Source organism: Pogona vitticeps, chromosome 3 (genome assembly GCF_051106095.1).
Source record: "Pogona vitticeps strain Pit_001003342236 chromosome 3, PviZW2.1, whole genome shotgun sequence".
Taxonomy (NCBI): Eukaryota; Metazoa; Chordata; class Lepidosauria; order Squamata; family Agamidae; genus Pogona; species Pogona vitticeps.
This window is the reverse complement of record NC_135785.1, coordinates 161,361,573-161,387,518: the sequence shown is the minus strand read 5'-3', so window position 1 is coordinate 161,387,518 and position 25,946 is coordinate 161,361,573. Positions and strand designations below refer to the sequence as shown.

At 40.4% G+C, this 25,946-nt stretch overlaps 1 protein-coding gene across 4 annotated transcripts in view; it reads left to right on the top strand.

Annotated features, from left to right (window-relative positions):
• Positions 1-20,169, top strand: part of FGF14 (fibroblast growth factor 14) — a 386,515-nt gene extending 366,346 nt beyond the window's left edge. For all 4 annotated transcript variants that reach the window (XM_020795565.3, XM_078391413.1, XM_020795566.3 and 1 more), the window contains 2 exons: positions 12,933-13,131; positions 16,481-20,169. In XM_020795565.3, the coding sequence (XP_020651224.1) occupies positions 12,933-13,131; positions 16,481-16,617 (336 nt within the window). In that variant the 3' untranslated portion in view covers positions 16,618-20,169. The remainder of the gene's footprint in view (positions 1-12,932; positions 13,132-16,480) is intronic.
• The last annotated feature ends 5,777 nt before the right edge of the window (positions 20,170-25,946 follow it).

Sequence of the window (25,946 nt, the reverse complement as noted above, 5' to 3'; positions counted from 1 at the left end):
CCGGTTGATTAGCAGGTATCATTAGACACATGAATTGCTCTGTCTAATCAGATGATAAAAGATTATTCATGTGATGAGCTTATAATTTGAATGCATTCTGAGTGGCATCATCAAATGCTAATTAAATTCTAGACTTTCTTTTTTATATAATTGGTATCAGGGGATGTTCTATACATAATTTTGAGTGAAGGAAGGGGGGGAAACACCCTCCCAGGATTCTCTTTTAATGCACGTTTAATTGTGCAGTGCCAATTAAGGAAAACTCTACTGGTCCAGAAATGGTGCTGGTACCAGGAGACCCTCATTTCATAAGCAGAACACATGATAAGGATAAGTCTGCTGTGAAGCCACCTTTCTGCCACACCAGCAGCTGGTGTGTGGCTGATGTAGGTTTACTACTAGAGTTCTGTACAACTGTGAACTTGACTGGCTGCTCATATTTCACTGTAATTACAAAGGAAAAGGCTAGAGGTACAGTCCTATTTCTTTTGTTCTCCACTTCCAACCTATTGAGAAGGAATACAGTGGTGCCTCGCAAGACGAATTTAATTCGTTCCACGATTAATGTTGTCTTGCGAAAAATTCATCTTGCGAAACGCGCTTTTCCATAGGAATGCATTGAAATCTAATTAATGTGTTCCTATGGGCAAAAAAAGTCAGAACAAAGACAAATTTGGTTTACAAAGGGTTTATTAAGTGCTCTTTAAAGCCATAAATATTGTGCAGATGATTTCAAAAATTTCAATCAAAAAACTTTAACTTTTTAAACATCATAGAAAAACATTTAAAATCAGCAAACATGAGGCAGGAACAAAAAACGGAAAATATTCGTCTTGCGAAGCACAGCCATAGGAACATTTGTCTTGCGAGTCATCAACCCCATTGGCAAAGCCATTTGTCTTGCAAGTTTTTGGTCCTGCGAGGCATTTGTCTTGTGAGACACCACTGTACTGTGCTAGTGCTTTGAAAACAGCTGCTTCTGTTGGAAACGTTAGGAATCCATGCATATCTAAATCTATCTCTGTACGAGAAGTAGCATTAGAATTCCAAGATTCTGGTTCTAGTTTCAGTGGCACCACAAATGGCTGTTTTGCCATTCTTCACTGCAGAGGTTATGAATGGTGAAGCCATTCTGCAGCTCCTTCCTGGAAGCTTAGGTAATACTAGTATGCCAAGGAACTACAGTACTGGATATATGGTACTTCTTGTACTTCCTGAGGGGCATGGGAGGTGGGGAACACACTGCAAATCTCTCCCATACCCTGTCTTAAAGTAAGAATCAGATCTAGGAACACCTGGATGGATTGTAATAAACAGAAGAACCATACAGTACTATTATAGCCTATTGTAAAACACCTTTTTATGATTTGGTCACTATCTCCTTTCAATCAAAACTTGGAAATAGTACATTACCACTCATGACATTACCAATAATTTGCTACTTTCTGAGATAACAATGGGATAATAGAGTAACAAGTAGTGTCTACTTATTGCGTCTATGAAGTTGCTTGTTAAAGGGTCATGGGAGGTACTTTTAATTATTGTTTTTCTTACAGATTCTAAAAATCAATCAAAAATGGTGTGTTTCCTGTAGTACAATAAGGTTAATGCCATGCATTACACATTTCTCAAAGCAATGATTGATGTTAAAATGAAAATGAAAGAGGATTAAGTAAGACAATAGTTCAGAAGTCAATAAGAACAGACGTTTTTTAAAAAAATCTTTGCTTAATACTGTTTAAGCGATAAGTCAAAACATTTATCAGTGCCTTTGTGGCCTTCCTGAAACCTTTGTATTCAGAATGTTCTAGTGTCTGTACTTCCTTTGAGTTTGCCAAATCAATTCCAGGGAAGGCAATGCTAGACTTGCCCGTCTATTCCTTTATCCCCTGACTCCCCAGGAAGCATTATTATCGTGGTTGGGGGCATGTCTCTATGCCGTACTCCTTGCTCCACTATCTTTTGAGTAAAGATCCTTTCAGATGTTGTGGACTGAAAAACTCTTCAAGTGAGCTGAAACTCCCAGGTGATCAGATTGTCTTGGCTGCCAGTCTGCCATCAATAAAGCTTCCACTTTTCTATCTTAATAACATCTGTTCAGAAACAAATTCCTCAGACCTAGACTAGACATGGGAGAGCAAGCAGTATGAAGAAAAGCCTGATTCGTTCCAGATTGAGCAGAGCAAAGGAGCTGCCATCTGGACGAGTAAAGAGAGAGACACCACCACCCAGAATACTTTAGTAAAAGGCTGGCCCGGAGTAAAGAGACAACAGACTGCATATTCAGGGTCTAAAGAAGGCATGGCCTTCGGATTTAAATTCATACTTGTCTCTTTCTCATGTGTAAATATGAAGGATTGCAGCTTTCTTCTCTTTGCTAGTTCTGATCACAGAGTTTTTCCTGATGTTCTCACTAGAGTTTTTGCATTGGCAGGTAGTGTGGTTTGCACCCAACTGCCTGTTTTTTTTTTTTTTTTTTTTGTGAGAAAGATTGCCAATTCTTGTACGAAACCCTGTAATTTGTGTAAATGTGCAAATTGCATGAATTGTACCAAAGTGGTGCAATTGTTATTTTGTTTAGGATACTAGATAGGCTGCGTGCATTCTTTTTAACAATCAGACAGCCCTTCTGTGTGGTGTGCGTGTGTATCCTTTACTTCTCAAAGGGGAAGGGCAGTAAATGCAATTCATGGTAAATTACAGAAACTCTGAGTGAGGGGGAAAGTGTTCTTTGTTCTCAGATAGAATTGATTAATCATGTGGAGTTTTGAAATTTTTTCTTGCATTGCGTTCTTGGGCCATGCCAGCTTATATGAATGAGGTACTGAGTGACTGTTGTGTTTAGGAGTGGACACTGGAATCCTTGTACCTCAGTGAAAGATTGGATTGGATTATTTAACTCACCATTTGTCTACCAGAGTACTATTTGTTCCATCCCTAAAATGGACGCACACAAATAAAAGAAAGATAGCATGAATGCATGAACAGAAAAAAACAACAGAATGCATGAACAGAAAAAACAACAACCCCGAAATGTACACAAATATGTATTCCAAGAACAGTAATGTAAAATTATCCTAGTGTGTTTCAATTGCAGTCGTTCTTCACCAAGAGAAAAATGTAGTCAGTTGAATGCTACTTGCCTCCATGTGAGTTTTGGTCTATTAGCAAACACCTTGCATTGTGGCTTCCTTTTTGGTAAATACATTGAATTCGTTCCTTGCCAAAGAGTATCTTTGCTCAGAACAATGGTGTTGTTTTATTGTTGTTTGCATTGTTAAGTCCTTTTGCATTCTTTTGGGGTTCATGTGGAATTATTGTGTGAACCCAGAAAACACTTTACAGGGTCAAACTATCAAACTTTCTAGCCCAGTATTGTCTATTCAGCAGATTTCAAAGTACCTTTCTTAGGTTTGTTACTTGAGGGCCCTAAAGTGCCAGGACACAATTAATGTACATGTTTTGAAAGTCTAATGCCAGCTCAGGGTTTGGGGGTACAGTAGAACTGGGCCTGCAGAGCACCATGGTCTTGATGGGGCTGGGTGGGAAGGAATCATCTTGCCTGAAGCTAGTACTTCCAGGAAAGAAAGCTCTGTTACTTCCAATAGATTAGAAATGTAAACTGCATGCTAATTATGTTCATGCCATAAATGCCACAAGTAGCCTCTGAGGTCCTTTAACTGGGGATGCTCAGACTGGACTTGTGACCTTCTTCATATGAAAGCGTATGCTGTATCATTTGAGCCACGGACTTTCCTGTGTTTATTTTTCTTAATAATTGTGTGCTGTCAAGTCAATTTTGACGTGGCAACCCTTTCCAGGTGTTTCCAGGTAAAGAATACATGAATTTACCATTCTCTTCTTATGGGGGCATCCTGCAGCTTGCCCAAGGCCACACAGGCTGGTTCTCCTTGCATGAGGCACAGTGGGGAATCAGACTCCCAAACTCTGGCTCTACAGCCAGACATCTACCACTGAGCTATTCAGCCAACCATACTTACTTCATACTAAATGTTGCAAGCTGAGCCCTCAGGTATCTGATCCTAAATCCATCTGCTTTAAAGTGATAGTGTTTTCAGAAATTAGTGAGTGTGAGGGAGTGAGGAAAGGCAGTATAAGGCAGTCATTCTTCAGATTGTGACACTTGTGTAGCAGACAAAATAGAAACTCCAAGCAGCATCTAGAGCAGTTACCTCTCCTTGCAGGAGAACTGGACTCAGGATTGGGCCTCATATTAGGTGTAATACGGTGGTCATTTCAGGTGGCACAGTCTCGGTGTCATGAAGGGGCATTCAATTGTGAGTTATTTAATTTGTGAAAAATGAGAAGTGCATGTGGGTTTTTCTGGTGCATGTCAAAAATAACTTGACTGTCTGGTTGGGCCAGGAGTGGCTTTTGCTGTTCTGTCTCAGTCCACCAAACTGGCTGAGTGAACCCCCAATGGAGATGTTATACTTGGGCCACAAATCAGTTATATGCTTGCTCTTCCAACATGTTGCAATGCCCAGAGTAGTTCTCGAGTTTGTTGTTTGCAGAAGAGTCCTCTCCCCAGACACCATTGTTTTGATTCCTGCCTAAGCCAATCTATAGGATATTAAGGTCAAGGGCAGACCACTTCATAAACCAATGGTTGGAATTACACTCATTTTGTTCCATTTGACAGTAATGCCAGTAACAACTTTATCCTTGTCTAGTTAAGCTAAATTGCTAGGATTTAATCTGATTTCATCCTGTTGATTTGAATGAAACTAAATCAGCTTATATCAAAATATTTCAGTTTAACCAAAATGTGAACCAGCCTACAAATCGGATCAGATCCAAGCATTCTGATTTAACTAATCTGTAGCCAGCTTATTAAGATCAGGGCTTTTAATATATTTAAACCGTGTTTGTATCAAGAGATTTGCCTTGTTCTTAAGAACCTATGGAGGTTCTGTTAATTTCCCCAATACCTTTATGGAACACCTGAACCTTATTTATAAGAAGCTGGGGAATAGGAATAATTTCCTACATATGGTAATTCTGTCCCCCCCCCCCCCCCGGTATATAAAAAGTGAGTTCTGTGCAGCAGAGACCAGTTGTACATATCCATGGATATAGATAGCTTAACTGTTAATAAAATAATTACAATGTGCAACTTGCTATGTTTTGTTAAATAATTACATAAATAGGAATTAGTGTATTGTTAATTGATGGTAGTGCATATTAAATTACAATCCCTGTTTATCAAATTATTTTTCATGAAGCTAATAGGCTCAGAACAATCTGGAGGCCAAGATGACTCAGATCCAAATCCACATTTTAATTCAGAAATGCAAACCTTTGTACTCCCAATTGACTACAGTCAGAAATCAATGAACAATTATATATTTTTTTTGTTGGAATTGAATAAAATGTTTAGACTCCTTCTGAGGTACTATACTGTATCCAGTCCTACTAGTTTAAACGTTTGTATTTGAAACACTGGCTTTTTAAAATTTGAACTTTTATTTTTTATTCAAAACAGAGAGAGAGAAAAAATAACCAACAACTACAATCTGTGACAGAAATTTGTTTTTAAATTATTTTGGTGGGAAACTTGCAGGGATAGTTGCCCCTCCCAATAAGAACAAGCGTATACCTGTGTATCCGTAGCATTTACAATTTTAGGCTTTAAAAAAACAACAACAAAGAAAGAGATGAACACGCATATCCTTTTGGATAAATGTGGTGATAATTGCATGCAACATAGAAGAGACACAAGTTACATGGAATGTCCCAGAGAAAGAGTTAGAGAATTAATGTGTGTGATGGGAATTGAAAACATCATGTGAGTGTCCTAAGAAACTTGAAAGTTTCAGAAGGATAGGTCTGAGATAAGGGAGTTATAATGCCTGGGAAATGGCTTCACACTTTTTTAATGTTTTGCTCATTTGAAATGAAAATTCCAGATATTCCATAGGACAACAATTGATGATGAATGTGGAGCATGCAATGACAGATATAGACGGACTTGAGCATCTGGGGTTTTTTGAGCAAGCACTCGTTGGGGAAAATCCTGTTGGTGTAACTGCGCTGTCGCAAACCGTATAAGATGCTGGAAACATTTGAGTTAAACTCATGGAAAGTTTTCTATCTGCTCCTGGTTTAGAGACTCCATAGGGTTTCTAAAGGGCAAAAGGGAGTCTCAGAACCTGAAAGTTCAGGTTAGGTGGGTGGGTAGGAAACTTTCAATGAGTTTAAATTAAAATTTCCTCATGCCTAGTCTGGATTATGCCCGCACAGAGTTACCCAGCAAGATTTTGCCCATTGTTAAACCCTCTCAGGTGCCATGGATTCAGCAAAAACTCATATATTTTTTTTAGATCTTTACATCTCACACTATATTGAAAGATCTTGGGATTGAGTACAGATAGCATGCCAGTTCAAATAGAATAAAATAAATATTATTAGACAATTTAAAGCAATTTACGATAATAGAAAACATTTAGAACCATTTGTGATCATATACACTATAGCAGAACTTCACAATAACCCCTGGATCCCAATTCTTTGATGAAGAGGCATGTTTTAACTTGGCACTGAAATGAGGCCAATGTTGGTGTCTGCTTGGCCTCAAAGGAGAGACCATTCCATGATTGGGGTCACCCCAGGAGAAAAGGCCTTCTCCTGCCTGTCCAAATGATGCATTGCTTCTCTTGGTGAGACACAGAAGGGAGCCTTCCCAGCTGATTTCAGTACTCCAGCAGACATGCACTGTATCTGGAGAAATGTTCCTCAAGCAGTTTGGGACTTTTAATGTCATTAGGACCACAGTACATTTGGACCAGATTATTATTGTGATAAATGGATTGGGTTAAATTGAAATGATTTACAGAAACACACTGCAATGTCTGGAAATAGCTTTAATAATAGTTTGTGGTGTGTGGGTGTGGATAATCAAACTTAAAAGATAGCAGCCCCCAACCCACAAAGATCTAATACTGCATAAGAAGATCAGAGTGACAAGAAATCCGTAGTATATTGCTTCAACTTAATGTATGCTGATCATGAAAGAGAGAAGTGAATCACCTTGTATTCAGCAGAGGTCTAAACTGAGAACTTGGAGACCTTTCTATGAGTGTGTGAAGTAAGCAGACTGTGGGTGTTTTTCTGAAATGCTGTGAGTCTGCTAAGTGCTAGGCAAGAGACAGACAATGTGTGGGTAGATAGGATTTCCTTATCATTCACACTTCTCTGTTATTGTTGACAGGATGAGAAGATGAAATCCCTGCTTTAGAGTTCATGCTGCTCAATTTATCATAAGGGCCTTTGCAAATGAATTGAGAAGAGAGAGGCGAAAAATACTAGCAGTAAGGAAACAGAATCAAAAGATTTTGACCTTGAAGATCATCCAATCCCAACCAATCCCAGCTCCAGGCTGAATTCTTTTAACAGTAGCATTCCTGATTGATAGCAGGTGAATCACTCTACTTAAAGGTCTTCAGTAGAAGACAACCCACTACCCTAGACTTTCTCTTCCACTGTTGAAACGTCTCGTAATGTTTAGCCAAAATCAGCTTCTTTTCCATTTACTGTATTTTTCCGTGTATAAGACTATACTTTTTGTTTAAAATCTTTAGACTAAAAATTGAGGGTCGTCTTATACACAGAAGTAAGCTGAGGATAGAACAAAAACAAGTGTAGGGGAAAGCAGGGATCAAAGCGATTCTGCAGGGCTTTTATCCCTTTTCCCCTACACTTGCTAAGCCCCACTTAGATTTCTTAATTTTGGATTAGAAAAGTGGGGGGGGCATCTTATACATGGGGGCATCTTATACATGGAAAAATACAGTGCATCCAGACTTATCCTCTAGAAGCAGGGAGAACACACGTTCTGTGTGAAAACCAGAATTTGAGGACAGGTGTAATATCTCCCTTTAATTTTCTGTTTTCCTGGCTATAGAAACTGTTCCAACTATTCCTCTTAGGACTTGGTTTTTAGTACCCTCATTATCCTGGTCATGCTTCACTAGAAATATTTTTGCTTACCAGTATTCTTCTTTATAACCCAGGATTCTATGTTAGCTTACCAAGAAGCAACCCTGAGTGTATCTCAAGGTGAAGTTCTGTTCATACTTGCATGGGCTCTACTCTCACACAAATCTTGAATAGGATGTATTCTCCTTGTATTTATTAAGCAGTCCCTCAGTCCAGAGAGCTCTAGGATGACAATGTTAAAATGTAAACCAACTTTCTCTTTTTCTTCAATGCTAGAACATACATCTTATATTTTGTTCTGACTTTACTTTTGAAGCTACAGATGAGCTTCTTCCAATGCAGGTTTGTCCTCTTGCAGTGGGGAACCCACTGTTATTTATCAATGGGGGCAGGACAGTGTACATCTCCAGTCAAGTAACCATTCACTAGCTGAATGGTTGTTTGACAGTAGGACTAACTTGCAGGCTGAAGGACTAGAAAGAAGAGGAAGCAGTGAATCACTAGATGATTCCGGTTTTAAAAACAACACAATTCTTGGGCACAAAAACCTGTGCTTCTGCATGCATCATGTAGTCGAGATTGTTGTAGACAATTTCATATAAGAAAACCTGATTCAACAGTGGTTCCTATTGCCAGGATGACCGAGTCCGTAGTTAGCTAGTACTGTAATGTTCTTTAATTAATAATCAGTTAACCTACATAATGCTGCAGCCAGCACTCACACAGGCATAGCACACTTTTTGAGTTTTGAGGGTGCTGCAGGTGTTAATGACTAGACAAACAGGCACATTTTCCTACCAATAGCATGTGGAACAAACTGTGGGCAAATGTATTTCCTCTGCATTGGAAGTGATATTAATACCAATCTGTTTATTTTTCCTTTAACAAAATGCTTGTCTAAAAATGGCAGCACAGCAGATGGTGACCTCCACCCACACAAATCAAGGGTCAGAGAGGAGCTGCTGGACAGCTTAGTGGTTTAGGCATCTGGCTGCGGTTGGAAGTTCGATTCCCCGCTGTGCCTCCTTGACAAGTGCTTGACTCGATGATCTATAGAGTCCCTTGCAGCTCTGCAGTTCTAAGATGATGATTAACCATAAGTTAGATAAGTTACAGTGTTACGTGACAGAAAATCCTATTAGCATTTCTCCCCATCCTTGATTTAAAAAAAAAATAGTAAGGAGCAAGTTGCTGCCTTGTTATGATATCCCAAAACCTACTGCCCAGAGAAGCAGTTACTTGAGTTCAACACCTATTAATAGGGATGGCCATATTCCATATGAACTAAGGGCTGCACAACCTTTGCATCATTTTACATGGAAATATTCTGGGCTACTCAGGAGTAGTGTCACATTTTTTAAAAAATGTACGTGCGGAATTGTTCATTTATTCTGATTTATGTCTCATAATGTCTCATGGGCTCAAGGCAGGCATCTTCAGACCCTGTGTGCATAGACCTATCTTTTTAAAGCATTCACATGTCCCTCAAAAGACAGGCACCCCCTCCAAAAAAAGAAAAAAACAGTCGGGGGTGGGGAGGCATAAAATGAACCAGAAAGAAAAGGACATAAAGAGAAACCCATAGGGAAAATTATAGAATTGCTAACCCACCTACGGGGATATGAGTTCCTTTGAATCTGTTAAAATTGGGCGACTTTCAACTAATTTAGGCTGCAGCTAGGAGAAATTAGTCGGAGTACCAGCAGCAGTTCCAGGAGGAAGTGAAATGTAGCGTGCAGTATACCTCAGAGCATTCAATATTTTGTCAGTCCATCATTTTTTTCAGCTGAGTTTTGCAAAAGTGCAGGATTCTCTGGATTTTCACCTGCCAACTAACTGGGCTTTGAAAATGTATCGCTTTAGTCAAAGTACACAAGTCAGCTAAAATGTCATGGATTCCCTATTCTGCTTCGCTGGGGGATTCCCAAGAACAGTAAAAGCAGGAGGAGGCTACATGATTGATACCCCGAGGAAAGCTGAGCCGGGTTAAGCAAGGACGAAGGCTGGAATGCAGAATGTATAAGTATTTGTGCAGAGCAAAACGTGGTCCTAACATCCATCACCTCGGTAATTTTAAAATATTATTTACAAGCCATTAAACATTATTATGTACAAACACAGCTGATCATGAGCCAAATATCGTGTATGTTCAAGAACAAATCTCTATTGGTTATGGATTCTGTGAAGTACCATAGACAATCTTTATAGGACATAATTACTTATGCTTGGAGACTATCCCGCATGCCTGGTGACAAAAAGGGCAGGTAGATGCCACTAGGGCCCACTGCCCCCATCTTCTCCTGCCCTTCTTTTGTGTTCTCTTAGTTGTCCAAGGGCAGAGTTGGTGCATTCTGACCTTGGGCATATCTAGCAGCCTATCCCTGCCAAGGACAAAGGTCAGAAGGCCATCCTCTCTTTGCAGAGCCTCTGTACATACAGAGGAGCTGGATCATAGGAGTAGAAAATAAAGGACTGACAGTACAATCTGCTGTAGCTGCGGAAGTAATAAAAACAAGAGTTTGCCTGCCCCCAGAACACCGGGATTAAAGGATAATTAGAAATTTTGTGATGGAATTCCACAGGTCAGTCCATATATGTTTCTCTGCCGCTATAGTCCAGCGAAGTTCCCCCAAAACCAGTCATGATTTATTTTCAGCAAGGCCAATGGGAGAAGTTAGTTGTGACTAATTAAAGCACAACTAACTAGTTTGGATCCAAAACCTGTCTATCTCTCTCTGCCTGTTTCTGTGTGTACATATGTGAGTGTGACAGTCTAGCTCACTGGTTCTTAACCTTGGGTTACTCAGGAGTTTTGGACTGCAACTCCCAGAAGCCTTCACCACCAGCTGTCCTGACTGGGGTTTCTGGGAGTTGCAGTTCAAAAGCATCCGAGTAACAAAGGTTAAGAACCACTGGTCTAGCTGAAGCTAGGACCCCTTTGACCTCACTTAGCAAAATTTTAGAAAATGCACAAACCGCACCCCCTGGAATAAAGATTAAACAGAATGTTTAATTATGACTGCATTGTATTCAAATTAGTGCAGATTGCACGTATTTTCTGGCTATTTATTTATATACTGTAATGGTCATCTCAGTAGCCTGGTAGAAATGACTAGTAAGGCATAGCAAACATATGTTGCCGTTTCTCACGTACAGTATTATTCTTCAGTAATGGGCAGAGTAATGTTACCAATGTATGTGTGGTGGTAGTACTGGTAGTGGTAGGATTTGGCAAAAAGGAAGGGAAGATTTTCCAAAAACTTTTGAACAATTTTGAATGATTTTCCTTTCATTGGTTGCTCCTCAGCTAGTGCACCTCTCCCTTATTGCTAGGAATGTGAAAGTAAAATGGGAAGACTACAGATCCTGTTGGTCCATCCTAATCTTCTTGTGACAGTGGTTCCCAGCCTTGGATGTCCAGATGTCTTTGGACTAAAACTCCAAGAAGCCTTCACCACTACTTGTACTGGCCAGGCTTTCTGGGAGTTGTAGTCCAAGAACACCTGGGGACCCAAGGTCGGGTACCACTGCTCTAGAAGGATGTCCATTCCCATCTTCCTCAATCAGTACTGAAGAGACAAAGGCTGCAGAGTGTCAAGAGAGTCTGAGAGATGATTGATGAGATTAGATTTCCTCCTCTCTGGGGAGATCCAGAACATCCTATGGCCCAAGGAATGCCTTGTCAAGAGCCACAGCATTGCCGTATTAAAATCTGAAATGATAAGTTGTTTTGTTCATGTACAGTTTTAAAGAACTGTAGGATTTAGAGTATACAGAGCTCTTCCATTTCTTTCAAAATACAACTGATCATTCAGTCATTCAGGGAAAGCAAATACGATTTTAAAATACTTTATTTCCATATAATGACCACTGAACAGTAATATTCTGGAGAATTTTAGTTTCCGATGCTAGTGCTGACAGGTTGACAAAGGTATTTGCTTTGCATCAGATACATTTCTTGTTAGCTGGTTGCTTAGCACCCAGATATTACTGAATGGCAATGAATCATGGCTGAGAGAAGGTCTTTTAAGCAACAGGAATTGTTTGCCTAAGTTTATTCTACCTTTTCAAAGGAGTTGTGTAAGTTGCTAACTGGATGGATGGATAAATGTGTATGCACATGTGCACATATGCACAAGTGCACAGACTTGTCTATATTTGTTTGTGCATGCGCATATAACCAGCATTATGCACCTTTGTTATATAGCTTTTTCAGAGTAGTGGCAGTTTTGGATTGTGGACTATAATTCCTACAGTTCCACAGGTAACATAGCCAATAGCCTCTCAACAGTGGCATGTTGGCTGTGTAAAGTTGGGAACTATAGTCCAAAAAAACCTAATTTATCCCATCTCTGTACCTCTTTCATCTTTCATCTCTGGTGACTATTTTCATAAATTAATTGTATGGAATGTAACAAACATTTTCCATGCAATTGATTTATTAAAATAGTCTTTGAGAGTTAAGATATGAAAACTGGTATGAAGAAAAGGTGCAAAACATTGCCTATGCACACACAATCTTACATACACACATTGGCTTTGTGTGCACTTGCGTGCATGCACCATCAATCCTTTGAGCAATGACAGGGAATGTTTATTAAGCAAGAAAAATTGTTCTTTGCTAGATTTTTGTAGTTGATGTAGTTCAAATAATCTCCTCTTCCTCCATGTACCTAATTATGCCCAGTACTCTGGATAGTTCCTTAACAGTATATATTGATTCCACCTTATCTTCTTCACTTTGTGCTCTTGTACTGCCTTTCATCACATTTAACTGATGTAGCAGGTCCGTGAACAGAATTGGCCGGTGCATCCCAATGTCACACTGGAAACAGAACTGAACTCTTTAGAGGCTGTAACTCTTGGGTGCCAATGAGGTCTTTTGGGAACTGGAGGTTAAGTTAAAAAAAAACAGAAGGGCAGAAGACCCCTTGTTGAGATACATTGTCTGACATTTTCTGTTTTCCTTGCAGGAACTTTTTACACCAGAATGCAAATTTAAGGAGTCTGTTTTTGAAAATTATTATGTAATCTACTCATCAATGCTCTACAGACAACAGGAGTCGGGTCGGGCCTGGTTCTTGGGGCTCAATAAAGAAGGGCAAGTCATGAAAGGGAACAGAGTGAAGAAAACAAAACCAGCAGCTCATTTTCTACCGAAGCCATTGGAAGGTAACCTTTAGTTTGGTGAAGCCAGACCCTCATGTCTTCCACTGCGTCCCAGAGTTGGGTCAGATTGATGTTGGTAGCTTCGACGACACTGTCCAGCCATCTCATCCTCTGTCGTCCCCTTCTCCTCGTGCCTTCACACTTTCCCAACATTAGGGTCTTTCCAGGGAGTCTTCTCTTCTCATGAGATGGCCAAAGTATTGGAGCCTCAGCTTCAGGATCTGTCCCTCCAGTGAGCACTCAGGGTTGATTTCCTTTAGAATTCAGAAAGTTTTACTGTTAATGCTTCTGTGTAAGCCACTGTGAGGATGACCTTTAATATTTCTCTCACACATAGTAACTACACAATGAATTCCAAGTCCTTCAGCAGCAGTTTCCTTTTAAGATTGAAAAATAAAATTGGAAAAACGAAGCATTCTTTTGAGAGCCTCATTGCTTATGTGGGCACAGGCCTCACCTGTAGAGACACACAGCTCTGCTGTGCCCTGGTTTTCTTCTCCATGCACAAGGCAGTCATTTTGCAAGCACAGTGGGCAACTCAAGGGGAGATAGATCAGAGCATGTTGTCCCCATATACCTATTCAGTGCTCTGTCCTGCCAAGTCGCTTGAAATCCAGTAGCTGGGGGTCGTGTACAGAGGAATGTGAGTAGCTTGCACAGATTCACATTTCTCAGATTGCCTTAGGCACTGAGTGAAAAGCAGAGAAACACATGCCTTGTGAGCTCTCTGCAGGCCCCTCTGAGGGTGTCCCAGGTGACGAAGGTTCATGCCCAGTATGATGTATGTACGATATGATTTATAAGCTTTCCTCCTATAGGACAGTAGCTCTGAGGTTGATCACATGTGAAAGCACAGTAGATCTGTAGTAAAGTGCATGTGTTGCATGCAGAATGCTCCAGATTCAGTCCTGGGATCAGAGAGGAGGTGATGGGAAAGCCTGCGACTTCTTTCGCTAGAATCCAAAGAGCTAAGTGTGTCCAGGGGCTCCACTCTATTCAAAGCCAAGTAGACTCCAGGGTTCTTGTCTCAGCTGACAGGGTTTAAGCAAAGGTGACCAGCTAGAAAAGGGCACTCGCTGGACAGGGTCGCAGCCAATCCTAGTTCCAGCCAGCAGTATCCTTCCAGAGGACAGGTGAGGCAGGCAAGGATGATATACAGTAGAAGCAGAATCCAGAGCAGTTTAGGTTTCAAACATGAAATTATCAACAACAAAAAAGCATGCCATGCAAGGGCGAATTGGAGTGAGGCTCAATTAAGGCAGAGTGTAAAGGAAAGGGCTGATAAGACTGTGGTAGACATTGCTTCTAGTACCCTTCCCTGCTCAGGATGGACGCTTATAAAGCTGAGCTCTGTGGGCTCCTCTGAGGTGTAGATATTTTTCCAAGAGGAGTTTCAAGAAGAAGCCTGTGCTTCCAGTAAGGTCTCAATCTAGAAAGGCACTCTGCTTGTTAGTCAAAAGCCTTGCCCAAGCTTTTTATCCCATGATACTCTCTCAGCCTGGAAATTGAGAGTGCCTTGACCTTGATCTCTGACTCGACAACTTCTGCCTTCTTGGCATACCTCTTTTCATTTGGAAAATCAGCTCATAAACATATCATGTACTCTTGCCAAGTTACAAAAGAGTGTTTCTATGACAGTTGCACACCCTCCGTGTTCTAGATCAGCAGGGGTATAAGATCTTCTCAAAGGCCACATGATGGGCATCATAGCTCAGCCAAGGTTTGGATTCCAGCTTTAAGCAGTTCAAAAGAAACGTTGTGTCCACTGCATCACACGGATTCACACAGCTATGTTCTTTCTTCCTATTGTGCGTTTTATTTTATTTTTAAAAATCATACTGCTTTTTTAAAAAAACGTTTTAATTGATTTTTCCAGATAGTTATTGCATGAACAATGGAATCAACATCTTTTAAGAAGCCCAAAACTTAATAACAATATTAAAGTACTCATTTTACTGAATTTCATTTAATTTAGGTTTTATTTTAATTTATTTAAATGTATAGGAGCACAACAGTCAGTCCTAGCAACAGAGAAACAAACACAATTCTGGCAATAGAAAAGCACATTTAAAGGGAAAAAATATCTAAGCTGACATTGAAGTTAAACTTTTAGTTCCAAGATTTGGAATAAGTTTCTAAGCTGAGAACCATATAATGAAAATATGACAGACAGCAGGATTCACAAGCCTGTAATCATCATAGTCTGTAATCACTACTCATCAAGTTGGTGATGATCCTGGTGCTTGTCATTTAACTTGAACATTTAGTCAGGTTGTCATTTGGCAGGACATATATGGGAACCAGTAAGGTTATGACTGCTCCCTGGAGCACCCTGACTATTTTAAAACCTGAATAAAATAGGTCTTAATCCCAGAATCAGTGCCAAGGCTATGATATGTATTACCACTGTATTAATTAGCATCTCCAATCCCATAAGAGGATGTTTTCATAGAACTAGTTAATGTGGAAGAAAGTGGCCTTGAACAGCAATACAGAGAGAGGTCAGGCAAGGAATTCCACTGGCAATGGCAGAGCCATCTAGTCTGGCAAATGAGGGACCCAAATTAGCATTGAAGTACAGGAGGACTCAACATGTCATTGATCCCAGACATTTCTATTAAAGGGCCTCTGGGAGCAAGGTTTGGAAAGGCCTCATCCAGAGATTTTGGAGTCATACTAATAAGACTCCAGGTTTTACGTACATTCATATAGCAAATAAACCAATTTACTCCTGCTGTCCTGTATCTGACACAGAAGCCTTGGGTGCAGCTGTTCAGCTTTTATACACTGTTCATCTGTGTTTGAAATTTTCTTATCACACTCCACCTTTCCCTTACTTCTTCGGATGCTGCAGGTTTTAACTTCATCCTGTCCCAAACATAACCAGTTTCTCCAATGCTCCAGACTGCAAGTGGACCTCAAAAAACATTATTTTTTTTCTGTGATAAGCTGATTCCATTTACAGAGAGACTTTTATTGATGACAGAAGATATATCTTTATGTTTGTTGTGATGAACCAAATAACTTGACAATACAATTGTTAATCAGTGTTTAAAAAATAGACCTAAAACATTGGTTGTGATTAGATTTCTGAGTAAGTCGGTTTTGGATTTGCAGTCATTCAGAATCTACTATACGTATCAGAAATTATGTAGGAAGGAAGAAATTTCTGGAATGTTAACACAGGTATGATTGTTGTTGTTTTTAAAACTCCCTTGGACCGCAGCAGCAGCAGCTCTGAGTTACTGAATACGCAGGAATTCTGGAGGCCCAAATATTGAACCTTCAAGAATCTGCTTGAATGAGCTTTGCTGCTATTTTTACTCATGTATTCTTTTCTTTTCCCATGCAGTTGCCATGTATCGGGAACCCTCATTGCATGACGTTGGAGAAACAGTGCCAAAGGCTGGGGTGACTCCAAGTAAAAGCACAAGTGCGTCGGCAATAATGAATGGAGGCAAACCAGTTAACAAGAGTAAGACGACATAGCCAGATCCTCGCGGGTATTGTGACTTGTGGAGCTCTCTTAAGTACAGCTGAGCACTTTATCCTTGCAAGACTGGCTCGGTCTGGTGTCTGTGGATCAGCTGGAGGCAAGCGAACGCTTGCCCTTTGCTCTTTCCAGGCAAGTTTATTGCAAGCGGATAGATCTCAACCTGTAACTCCTCCCACTGCAAAGAAGACACCCGGATAACCAGCTGAACTCAGACCATGGAATGCCCTACCAGATATGGAATGCCTTTTTAATATCTTTTCTGTGACTGTGACACCTCATGTGAATGACATACTTCACAAGTACACTTGATATCCTGCCTGCTGACAGTTACCCATAATTCCCCCCTCCTTTTGAGTCCAGGAAACCCATGTGTTTTGAGTTCGATTTTGTAGCACACAAAATAATAAGTAATTTCTAGGTAGATGCTATAAACCTCTGCTATTATGGATTTTCTCTTCTTCCCCCTTTTTTACGAGGCTGCTCGCTCCGCTGTCTGTGTGACTCCTTTGCAGGGATTGTGTTTCTCTCAGATTTAAATGTTGCTGGTGGCTTAGTTCTGAAAAAGCAATCAGGGGAGCCTTCAGAAGCCCGAGTAGGGATTATACAGGTCACAGAATAGGACTATCATCTGAAAAGTTACAAATGAGGATTCAGTGTGAGTACACTGAGGTTGGCATTATTGAGAAGGGAAAAAGCATCAAACACAGCCGGTCAACCGTCCCTTGAGGCCTGTGTTTGAAAAACCCCTGATAAGTTTCTTTGTGTGTGTGTGTTTTATACATATCACAGGCTTACTGGTAATGGTAACATTTGCCTTGCCCAGCGAGCAAGACCCACACATTTTTGGGAAAGTGGGTCCAAAGAACTCTGTAGGCCTTGTAGGCCTGAATTAAGGCTCATTTTTCATCTATAAGTCCTCATTATTTGAAAGTTTAAACAAACAAACAAATAAAATGAATGAGAATTGCGCTACCTAAGTCCATTTCAAAACTATAGACTCTTTTTCCTGTTTTTAATGAATGGAACGTAATCCCATCCTTATTTTTGGCCACTCTCGTACTCAGCAAAGCATGGGCAAGGAAGTTGTGTTCTTTTTTGCAGCACCAATGCAAAGGGTAGTTACAAAATATACTTTAATATTTTCAACGTTTAAAAACAAGAGGGAAGTTTTTAAAGAAGACATATTTAAAAAGTTCCTTTATGTTTCTTTTTTAAAAGCTCAGCATGCAGAGTTCAATACTCTTATGTAGTATTTCATCAGTACCCCACTACCACATTCAGCTTCTTAGGATATTAAACCCTCCAAATTGCTAGGTTTATGGTGCCTTGCCTTGATCTCAGTATTGTTTCCATAGTACTAAATAAAAATTATGAAAATTGTAACAGGATTACAAGGCCAAGAATTTCCTCATTGGATTGTTCAATAAAATAAACATTGTTGAGATTTCCTGGATAGTAGGGTAGAAGCCAGTCTAGAACCAAAAGGAGAAAGGCTTCAAGGGGGGGGGGGGGGAGACGCAAAAGCTGTAAGAGCCTTCAATAGATGAAAAGATCAAAAACGTGATAATTAGAAAATGTAATAAAAGCTGAAGGTGATATGGACCAAAATGTACCTTGGTTCTGGAAAACTATGTACAAGATTGCTAGATGTTCATATTTTGTTTATTTCTCATTTCATTTTTAAGAGCAGCTGTCAAAATTTGGTTTACATTAGCATCCATGATGGTCTTTTCAGATTTCCAGCCTGCTTAGTTGGTTATAGATTGATTGATTGATTAATTAGTTCTTCATGCTTACAAGGTCATCATATTAGCTTCTGTTTTAATAAGTAAATAATTCACATACGTCCAACTAGGTTATGTATTACTGTTTGATTAGAAAAAATACAAAGTAGGAATTTTACCATTTAATTTATTTTTCTTTTTATATTTCCATTTAAAACAAAAGACTATTTAAAGTTAGTTTCTTTTCGCCAGATAAGTGATGCATAACAGAAGTTCTCAAACATTTAATAATGCCCCAAATTGGGGGATGAGGGTGGGGGAGGAGAGAGAATAACCAGAGAAGCATATTAAAGTAATGAAAACAGCATGTTCAGGAAATTAAATCACTTTGCCTAGCGGCTTCCAGAGAAGACATTTCTCAGAGGATCATTTTGTGAAGGCCCTTTTTATTTTTCCATGGATGGAGGCAGAGGGAAGGAACTTCCCATCCCTTGGGATTTATTGGATGTTAAGGTATCACCTATTCACACAGGCACCATATGCAGTAATAAAACTGAGGTCTCTCTCTGCCCAGCTCTGTCAATGCTCCTTATTTTATTCTCTAAACTGTGAATGTTTTGTGTCAATATCTAGACCACCAGATCCTGGAGCCTGCTTACTTTAATTTTAAAATAGGCAATTACGTTTCTGTACTGTGGAACCTGAATCAAAAGAAAAACTGGAATTCTCTGAAACAGAAAAGCAAAATAAAGAGATGTGAAACGTATCTTTTATTTCCCCAAATTTCATACTGTTTTATGAAGGGGAAGAGGGGCAGATTTGGGATTTGCAGCTGACTTCAAAAGGCAGAAGACATCAAAATATCAGCTCATGCAACTAATTTTATAAGGCCAGCAAAGGCCCACATCTTAATCCAGATTGCATTCACTTGTAGCATAAAGTTCGGCACCCCCATCCTGCAGTGGCATTTCTTCATTTTTCCATGTATGGCAAAACTTTGCAGGCGGGGGAGGGGGCACAAGATCAGGTTCGGGAAACTGTAACTGATCACCTTTGCCACACATGCACTTACATTTCTGATGTCTATACTCATATTTCCATCTCGGTAATTAGTTAATATACTATTAAGACTGATTTCATTTTTTTGTAAATGATGGATCTGTGCTGTAAGTAGAACACATATACACATGCACACATTCTGTTTGTCCTTTACATAGGTTGCTGCCATGGGTGTTGGTTTCTCTTGTCTAGAAGGACCTTATTTTGAAGATCCGCTTCAGCATAGAGAGGATTCTCTGTTCCCTGTCCTTTGGTTATGCTTTTAAGTTTGTCTCTTGTCTCATCTGTTGCATGGGAAGAGGATGGTAATGATGAACTGCATGTAGTAGGCTATATGTATCAGACCTGTTGGTATGTACTACTAAACTGACATACATATAAGCAACGAGTTTGTCTGCATTGTACAGTTTGTGTTTATTACCATTTTGTTGTATACACAGATGCAACATATTGAATAAAATATTTATACGAAGGCATATTGGGGGGAAAACTCAACATTTATAATTTTTTTTTTAAAAGAGAAGACTGTGCAAAGTTGACATGGCGTTGGCTGCAGTAGAACAATAGTTTGGCCATTCTTTCTCCCCCCTGACCATGCCAAAGAAAATTTTAGCTCCTTGATATATTACCTCTCGCTGTTTTCCAGGACAAGATGTCATCATTTTGTTCCCTCTAAAGTTTATTTTGCTGTCAAGTGAAACTCTCTTTTCAACTGTCTGTTACTAAAGAACTGTACAGTAAACCTGATGGAATCAATTTGTATTTACAGGTCGTGTGTGTTATATTTCCATTTACACAATGTGTTTGTGCTCTGACATGCTCCTTTAGTTTGCATGTTTGATCCTTTTGTCGTATTATCAGCTTTTGTTTAATCTACAAGAGAGCTACAGATTGGGGTTCAAGGGAACACAAGATGAACAGCAGTGAACAAATAAGGTAAAGGCCGATAACAACCATCTCATGCAGTTCTAAACTCACTGGAGAATCAGATGTATACTCAACCTGATATAGAGATATCTCGCTGCACATTCACGGATTTCTGGTGCATGTCGGTGTTCCCCTTCATGTCAACGCAGGGAGTTCTTTCGGCCGACAGGAATGATGACAGCATTTCTGGCTTCTTGTTCACCTACCCAAAACTCATCAGTGGATCTCTGTGATGGACCACAGTGATGTAGGGTTGCACTAGCACATTTATGCTAAGTTCAATGGAGTTACACCTTGGTAAGGGTGCTCCTGCTCACAGTCATAAACAGCCCATTCCATGCACAGCTTGTCTGTTTTGAGGCATTTGCATAAGGGAACTTCATGAATTCTTTGTGCAACCACCTAGGTGATCTGTAACTAGAAAGCGGGAAATGGCATAGAGCTGTGCACCTGAGAACTTGTTGTACTCCACAATTACAAACAGGATTCCAGACCTAGCCTTTTGTGTTTTTAGCTGTTAAAAGGAAAAAAAATTACATTTCTACCACTCAAAATCTCCTCTGAAATTATGAAAAAGAATCCTTCTGCCAAGTATCTTTTTTTCACTTCCATTTACAAAATATTATCGTGCATTCATGTTCTGCCTAGAAATCATCAATGGTTCTGTGTGATGGACTGCATACAATAATTCTCATCAGTCCAGCAACACCATGGCCAGAATAATTGTTGGGAAATGCATGGATATCACGCAACCCTTTTCCTCTCTGGCAGGTGGCACTTCATGCACTCCTTACAAAATCAGGTGCACAGCAATACACACAAAACATAGCCTGTCGGAGGAGAGGGGGTGCTGCATGTTGTGATTACCATTGACTGCATGTTATTTCACAGCTGAGGTCTGACATACATTTACATGTGTCAGCAGGCATAAGGTACCAGTAGCCCACTAGATACTGAACTGCAACTCGCATCAGCCCTAGCCAGCTTACCTAAAGGCAAGGGATGATGGGAGTTTCAGTCCTGCAACATCCGAGATATCTTTCCCATCCCACCTTTATAGAGGTCCAATCAGGTGTAACAGGTAAATGTTTGCAACTTACTTAGCATTTCTGCATTTCCTGTCCTTGCAGTTACTTTCAAACTAACATATATTACTAACTTTCTTCCATAATTGAGCTAACTTTTATAGAACAATATTGTCTTCCTGAAAAAATATTCAAGCATAAAAATGAATGACAACTTCTTATCAAGATTTCTTTTTCAGAGGAGACAGTGGCTGTCCTTTTTCCACATACAGGACAAAACTGTCACATAATGCCATTGCAGAAATAATGTGGTTTATTTCATCTTCTAATTTATTGCCTTAAAATGACAAAAAAAATTAAAAAAGCAAAAGAATTTATTTTCAAGGAAAATACCTTGTGATGCTTTTTTTTAAAATGAGGTATTTTATTTAGCATCTCAAGTATTGAGAGGAAATTAAAGCATTCTGTAAACGCATATGACTAAAAGCAAAGCTTTTTTTTCCTTTTTTTGATTTTTATAAACAGTCATGGGGAGAGCTGCTAATTTGGTTGCTGAAGGAATGATGCCGTGCTGGAGAGTGGATCTTTAATCTTCTCTCCTCCTGCCCTTTTCTGAGTATAATTTGGGCCCTGAACCTTTTAGTTCAACAGGGATGGGTGGATGTTGGTACTTGTATATATATATATATATCTCTCTCTCACACACACACACACACTATTCCCTTCCCCAACACTTCTCAGTAGGGCTAAAAGCTTCTGTTCGATAATTTAGATCAGCAAAATGGCACACAGAGAAAGGTTAATACACGTGGACACCACTCATGAGCATTTGTTCGCTGAAACTCATCTGACTGATCATGGAATTTGCCAGCTTCTCTCCTGTGCAGAGAACATTAGGCTTGTCTTGGTAAGAATGGGGACAAACAGGGACACAATCCCTGACTCTATGTTCCTGCCTCAAGACTTTCTGAATCTCTTGGTGAATCAGCAGTGAAGGGGGAGCAAATGATTTATTTATTTATTCAAATTATACCCCACCCATCTGGACCGAAGTCTACTCTGTGTGGCCAAACGAAGACACCTCTTCTTCCTCAGCTTGCTCCCTCCCTTCCACCTTTGTGCTTGCTCCTCCTTTTGTTTGCAGCTGAGCAAAAATTTCCCTTCTAACCTGCAGCTGAGGTACCTGCTTGTCAGGCTGCCTTCGAGAAGCGTAACGGCATTTATAATAGGACACTTAAAAAGGTGGGGGAGGGCGAAGGAAGTGGAAGAGCCCCTGATGGACACTTGAGTCCCTCCTACCCCCATTAGGGGAGCAACACCTAATGGCTCCAACGGGAGGGAGCCGAATGCAATCTGCTACATTCAGATAAATGCTGTGCTTTTCAACAAAAAAAAGGGGGAGCGATAAAAATGCCCCCATTTGGAAGATTTCCCAGTCTTCGGTCTCTTGCCTTGTTTTTCAGTTCTTCGGCAGTCAGGTGAGAGTCTTCATGTAGGGGTGAATAAACACCATCACAGTGTTGGCTGAGAATCATCTGGGTCTGTCAGACAATTTTTCAGAAGATCCATTTATGGCCAGCTTCTCAAGATTTGCAGACCTGCCAGAATTTCAAGGCCTTGTTTGTTGACTGCAGCCTCCTTTGTTACATTTCATTCCCAGATGTCAGTGAGGTGGCCCATGTCTGTCCAGAATGAATAATTCGTATCCTTTCTTGGTCAGGTTAAGGGGATCCTCCTTATTCAACATTATGAAATTCACCCCCTTGTAAAAGTGTACAGTGCCACACAGAGGTAAAGGAAAACCTTTCTAGAATAAAGAGAAAAGCATCAGGCCATATTAAAAATTTGGCCAAGGACTAAGCTTATTCCTTACACTACAGAACAAAATTTCACATTGAAATCAACTGGGATACAGGAGATTCTCAGAAACACAGGAGGACATTCATTGCCTTCCCTGCCAACAAAAAAATTCACTATGTCCCTGCACCCAAGTAATGCTAGCAGGTGAGGCATTCTGGCCTAGCATGCTGTATAATCTGCAAGAGATCATTTCCCATTCTCATTCCTTCCTCTACGTCATGACAGGCAAAACTAGATGGTTGCCTGACATCCCACTTGCAGGTATAGGTAATTTCCCCCCTTTAATTGATTGAATGGAGCTGGGCCCCTATGCAGAATGCAGGAAGGAGAACATTCTCTCTCTCTTTTCCTTCCTATGTGCAAGTGAACGGACTCTCCAACCCCATTCATTCTTAGATTAAAGTGCCCTTGGATGCCAGTGCTTCCCCGTAATCAGAACCATGTGAAGACCTGAGGTGAACATTTCAACAGCTAAAGTGGAAAGCCTTGGAATACAGATTTCCGTCGTCTTACTTCAGGTATTTCAAGTCAAAGCTACACTTCTTGTTCCAGAAATACAATGGAGAGAGTAGTGTACTGCAGATACAGCAATCTGCTAATAACTCAAATATTGTATTCGCGAAGGCTTTCACGGCCGGGATCTAATGGTTGTTGTAGTTTTTTTGGGCTCTTTGGGCATGTTCTGAAGGTTGTTCTTCCTAACATTTCGCCAGTCTCTGTGGCCGGCATCTTCAGAGGACAGCACTCACCAGAGTTCCTGCTCCTGTCCTCTGAAGATGCCGGCCACAGAGACTGGCGAAACGTTAGGAAGAACAACCTTCAGAACACGGCCAAAGAGCCCGAAAAACCCACAACAACCAACTCAAATATTGTTTCTACAGGTTCTGAAAGTTGACTTCTTCATTATCATCATTATTATCTGTGTTGTCATCATCATCATCATCATCATAATCTGTTTCACCTATTGCACTGCTATATGTCATGTTACTTCCTGGTCTGAGTGTTTTACTCCACACTGGTCTTTGGAGGTATTGGGAACACAGGGTGAAATAAGAGGAATGGGGTGACAATAACTGCTGCTGGTTACAACAGCTCTGTGTGGGGAGGAAATCTGCTTGCCTTTCATAGGCACCTAAATGGTTGAAAGGCCTTTGTCACTATGTAGAAGTGCTCATCCACTCAGGGTGTAATTGGTAGTCATTACTCACGTGCAACTTAATTCTACAGAAAAATGGAACTCAGGCCATTGAAATCAATGGGTTTGGAGACATGCCTAACTACGTAAGAGCCTCAGGACTACATTTTATGAATTATTATAGACAATTCCTGCCCAAAATGTATCAAGCCTCACCAGCATTACTATTGCTAGTAGTGGTTACTTTAATAAATGAGAACCCCTTAAATGATTAAATGTAGTTGCATGTAAGGAACATGCTACACTACAAAATCAGTAGTGCCCAGCATCAACTTCTTCCTTGTCAATTTTTTGCCAGTGGAAGCAGACCTTTCATAATCTATGGAAGACTAACTATGATAAAGTATAGCACAAAGCAGCGGTCCCCAACCTTTTCCCAACTGCGGACCGGTTGGGAGGGTGGGGGTCCATGCATGTTGGGGTGTGGCACACTCACATGGGGACGTGGCATGCTTGCAGGTGGGCGTGGTGTGCACATGGATGGGTGGCATGCTCACATATGTGGGGTGAGGGGGTGGGGCACACTTGCGTGGGGCATGGTGCACTTGTGGGGGGCGTGGCACACACACACACACGTCCACAGGGTGTGGTGCGCTCATGGGGGCACTCATGGGGGGGGAGGAGGTCTGTGTCCACAGCCCAGTCCTGCCTAGGCCACGGACTGGTGCCAGGTTGCGGACTGGGGGCTGGGGACCCCTGGCATAAAGGACATTTTAACAATTTCCTCAAACTAAAATACCACTTAGTACCTTTAAGTTTGATTTATTTATTACTGCAGGTACCCATGTGCAAAATGCATGAATTACACTGAACAAGCCATGTGAAATGTCACAGTAAATTAGGGAACTAGTTAGTTTGGTGAATTGAGTTGTTATGTGCTGTCAAGTCAGAACTGATTTATAGCAACCGTAATAGGGATTCAAGGTAAGTGAGATATTTAAGTATTTAAGGAGTGGTTTTACCAATTGCACACTTTCAGTGAGTTTCTATAGCTGAATAGGGATTTGAACACAGGTCTTCTAAGTCCTAGTGCATCACACTATGCTCTGCACCACACTAGTGAATTAGACTATCTCAATTCCCCAATATACCACCTTGGAGAAAATCCAGCTTATGTAGCCTTGAGCAAGTTTCATAGTCCCAGAATGCCACTAGAAGAAAAGAATTGAAAAAAAAATTCTGAGGAGTATATACAGTCATGGCCAAAAATATTGGCAAATCTGATACAATTGCACACAGAAACCCAAAAATGCACTGGCCAAAATTATTGGCACCCTTAACTTACTATTTGGCAGCACCCCCTTTGGAAAAAAAATATAGGGATTTCAATTCAAAAATAGGGAAATCAATCGCTTCCTGTAACCATGAATGAGTTTCTTACACCTCTCTAGATGAATTTTGGACCACTGTTCTTTTGCAGACTGCTCCAGGGCCTTCAGATGTAAAGGATGCTGTCTCCCAACTGCTGTTTTGAGATCTCTCCACAGCTGCTCTATGGCAGGGGTCCCCAACCCCTAGTTCTGGCAGTGGTC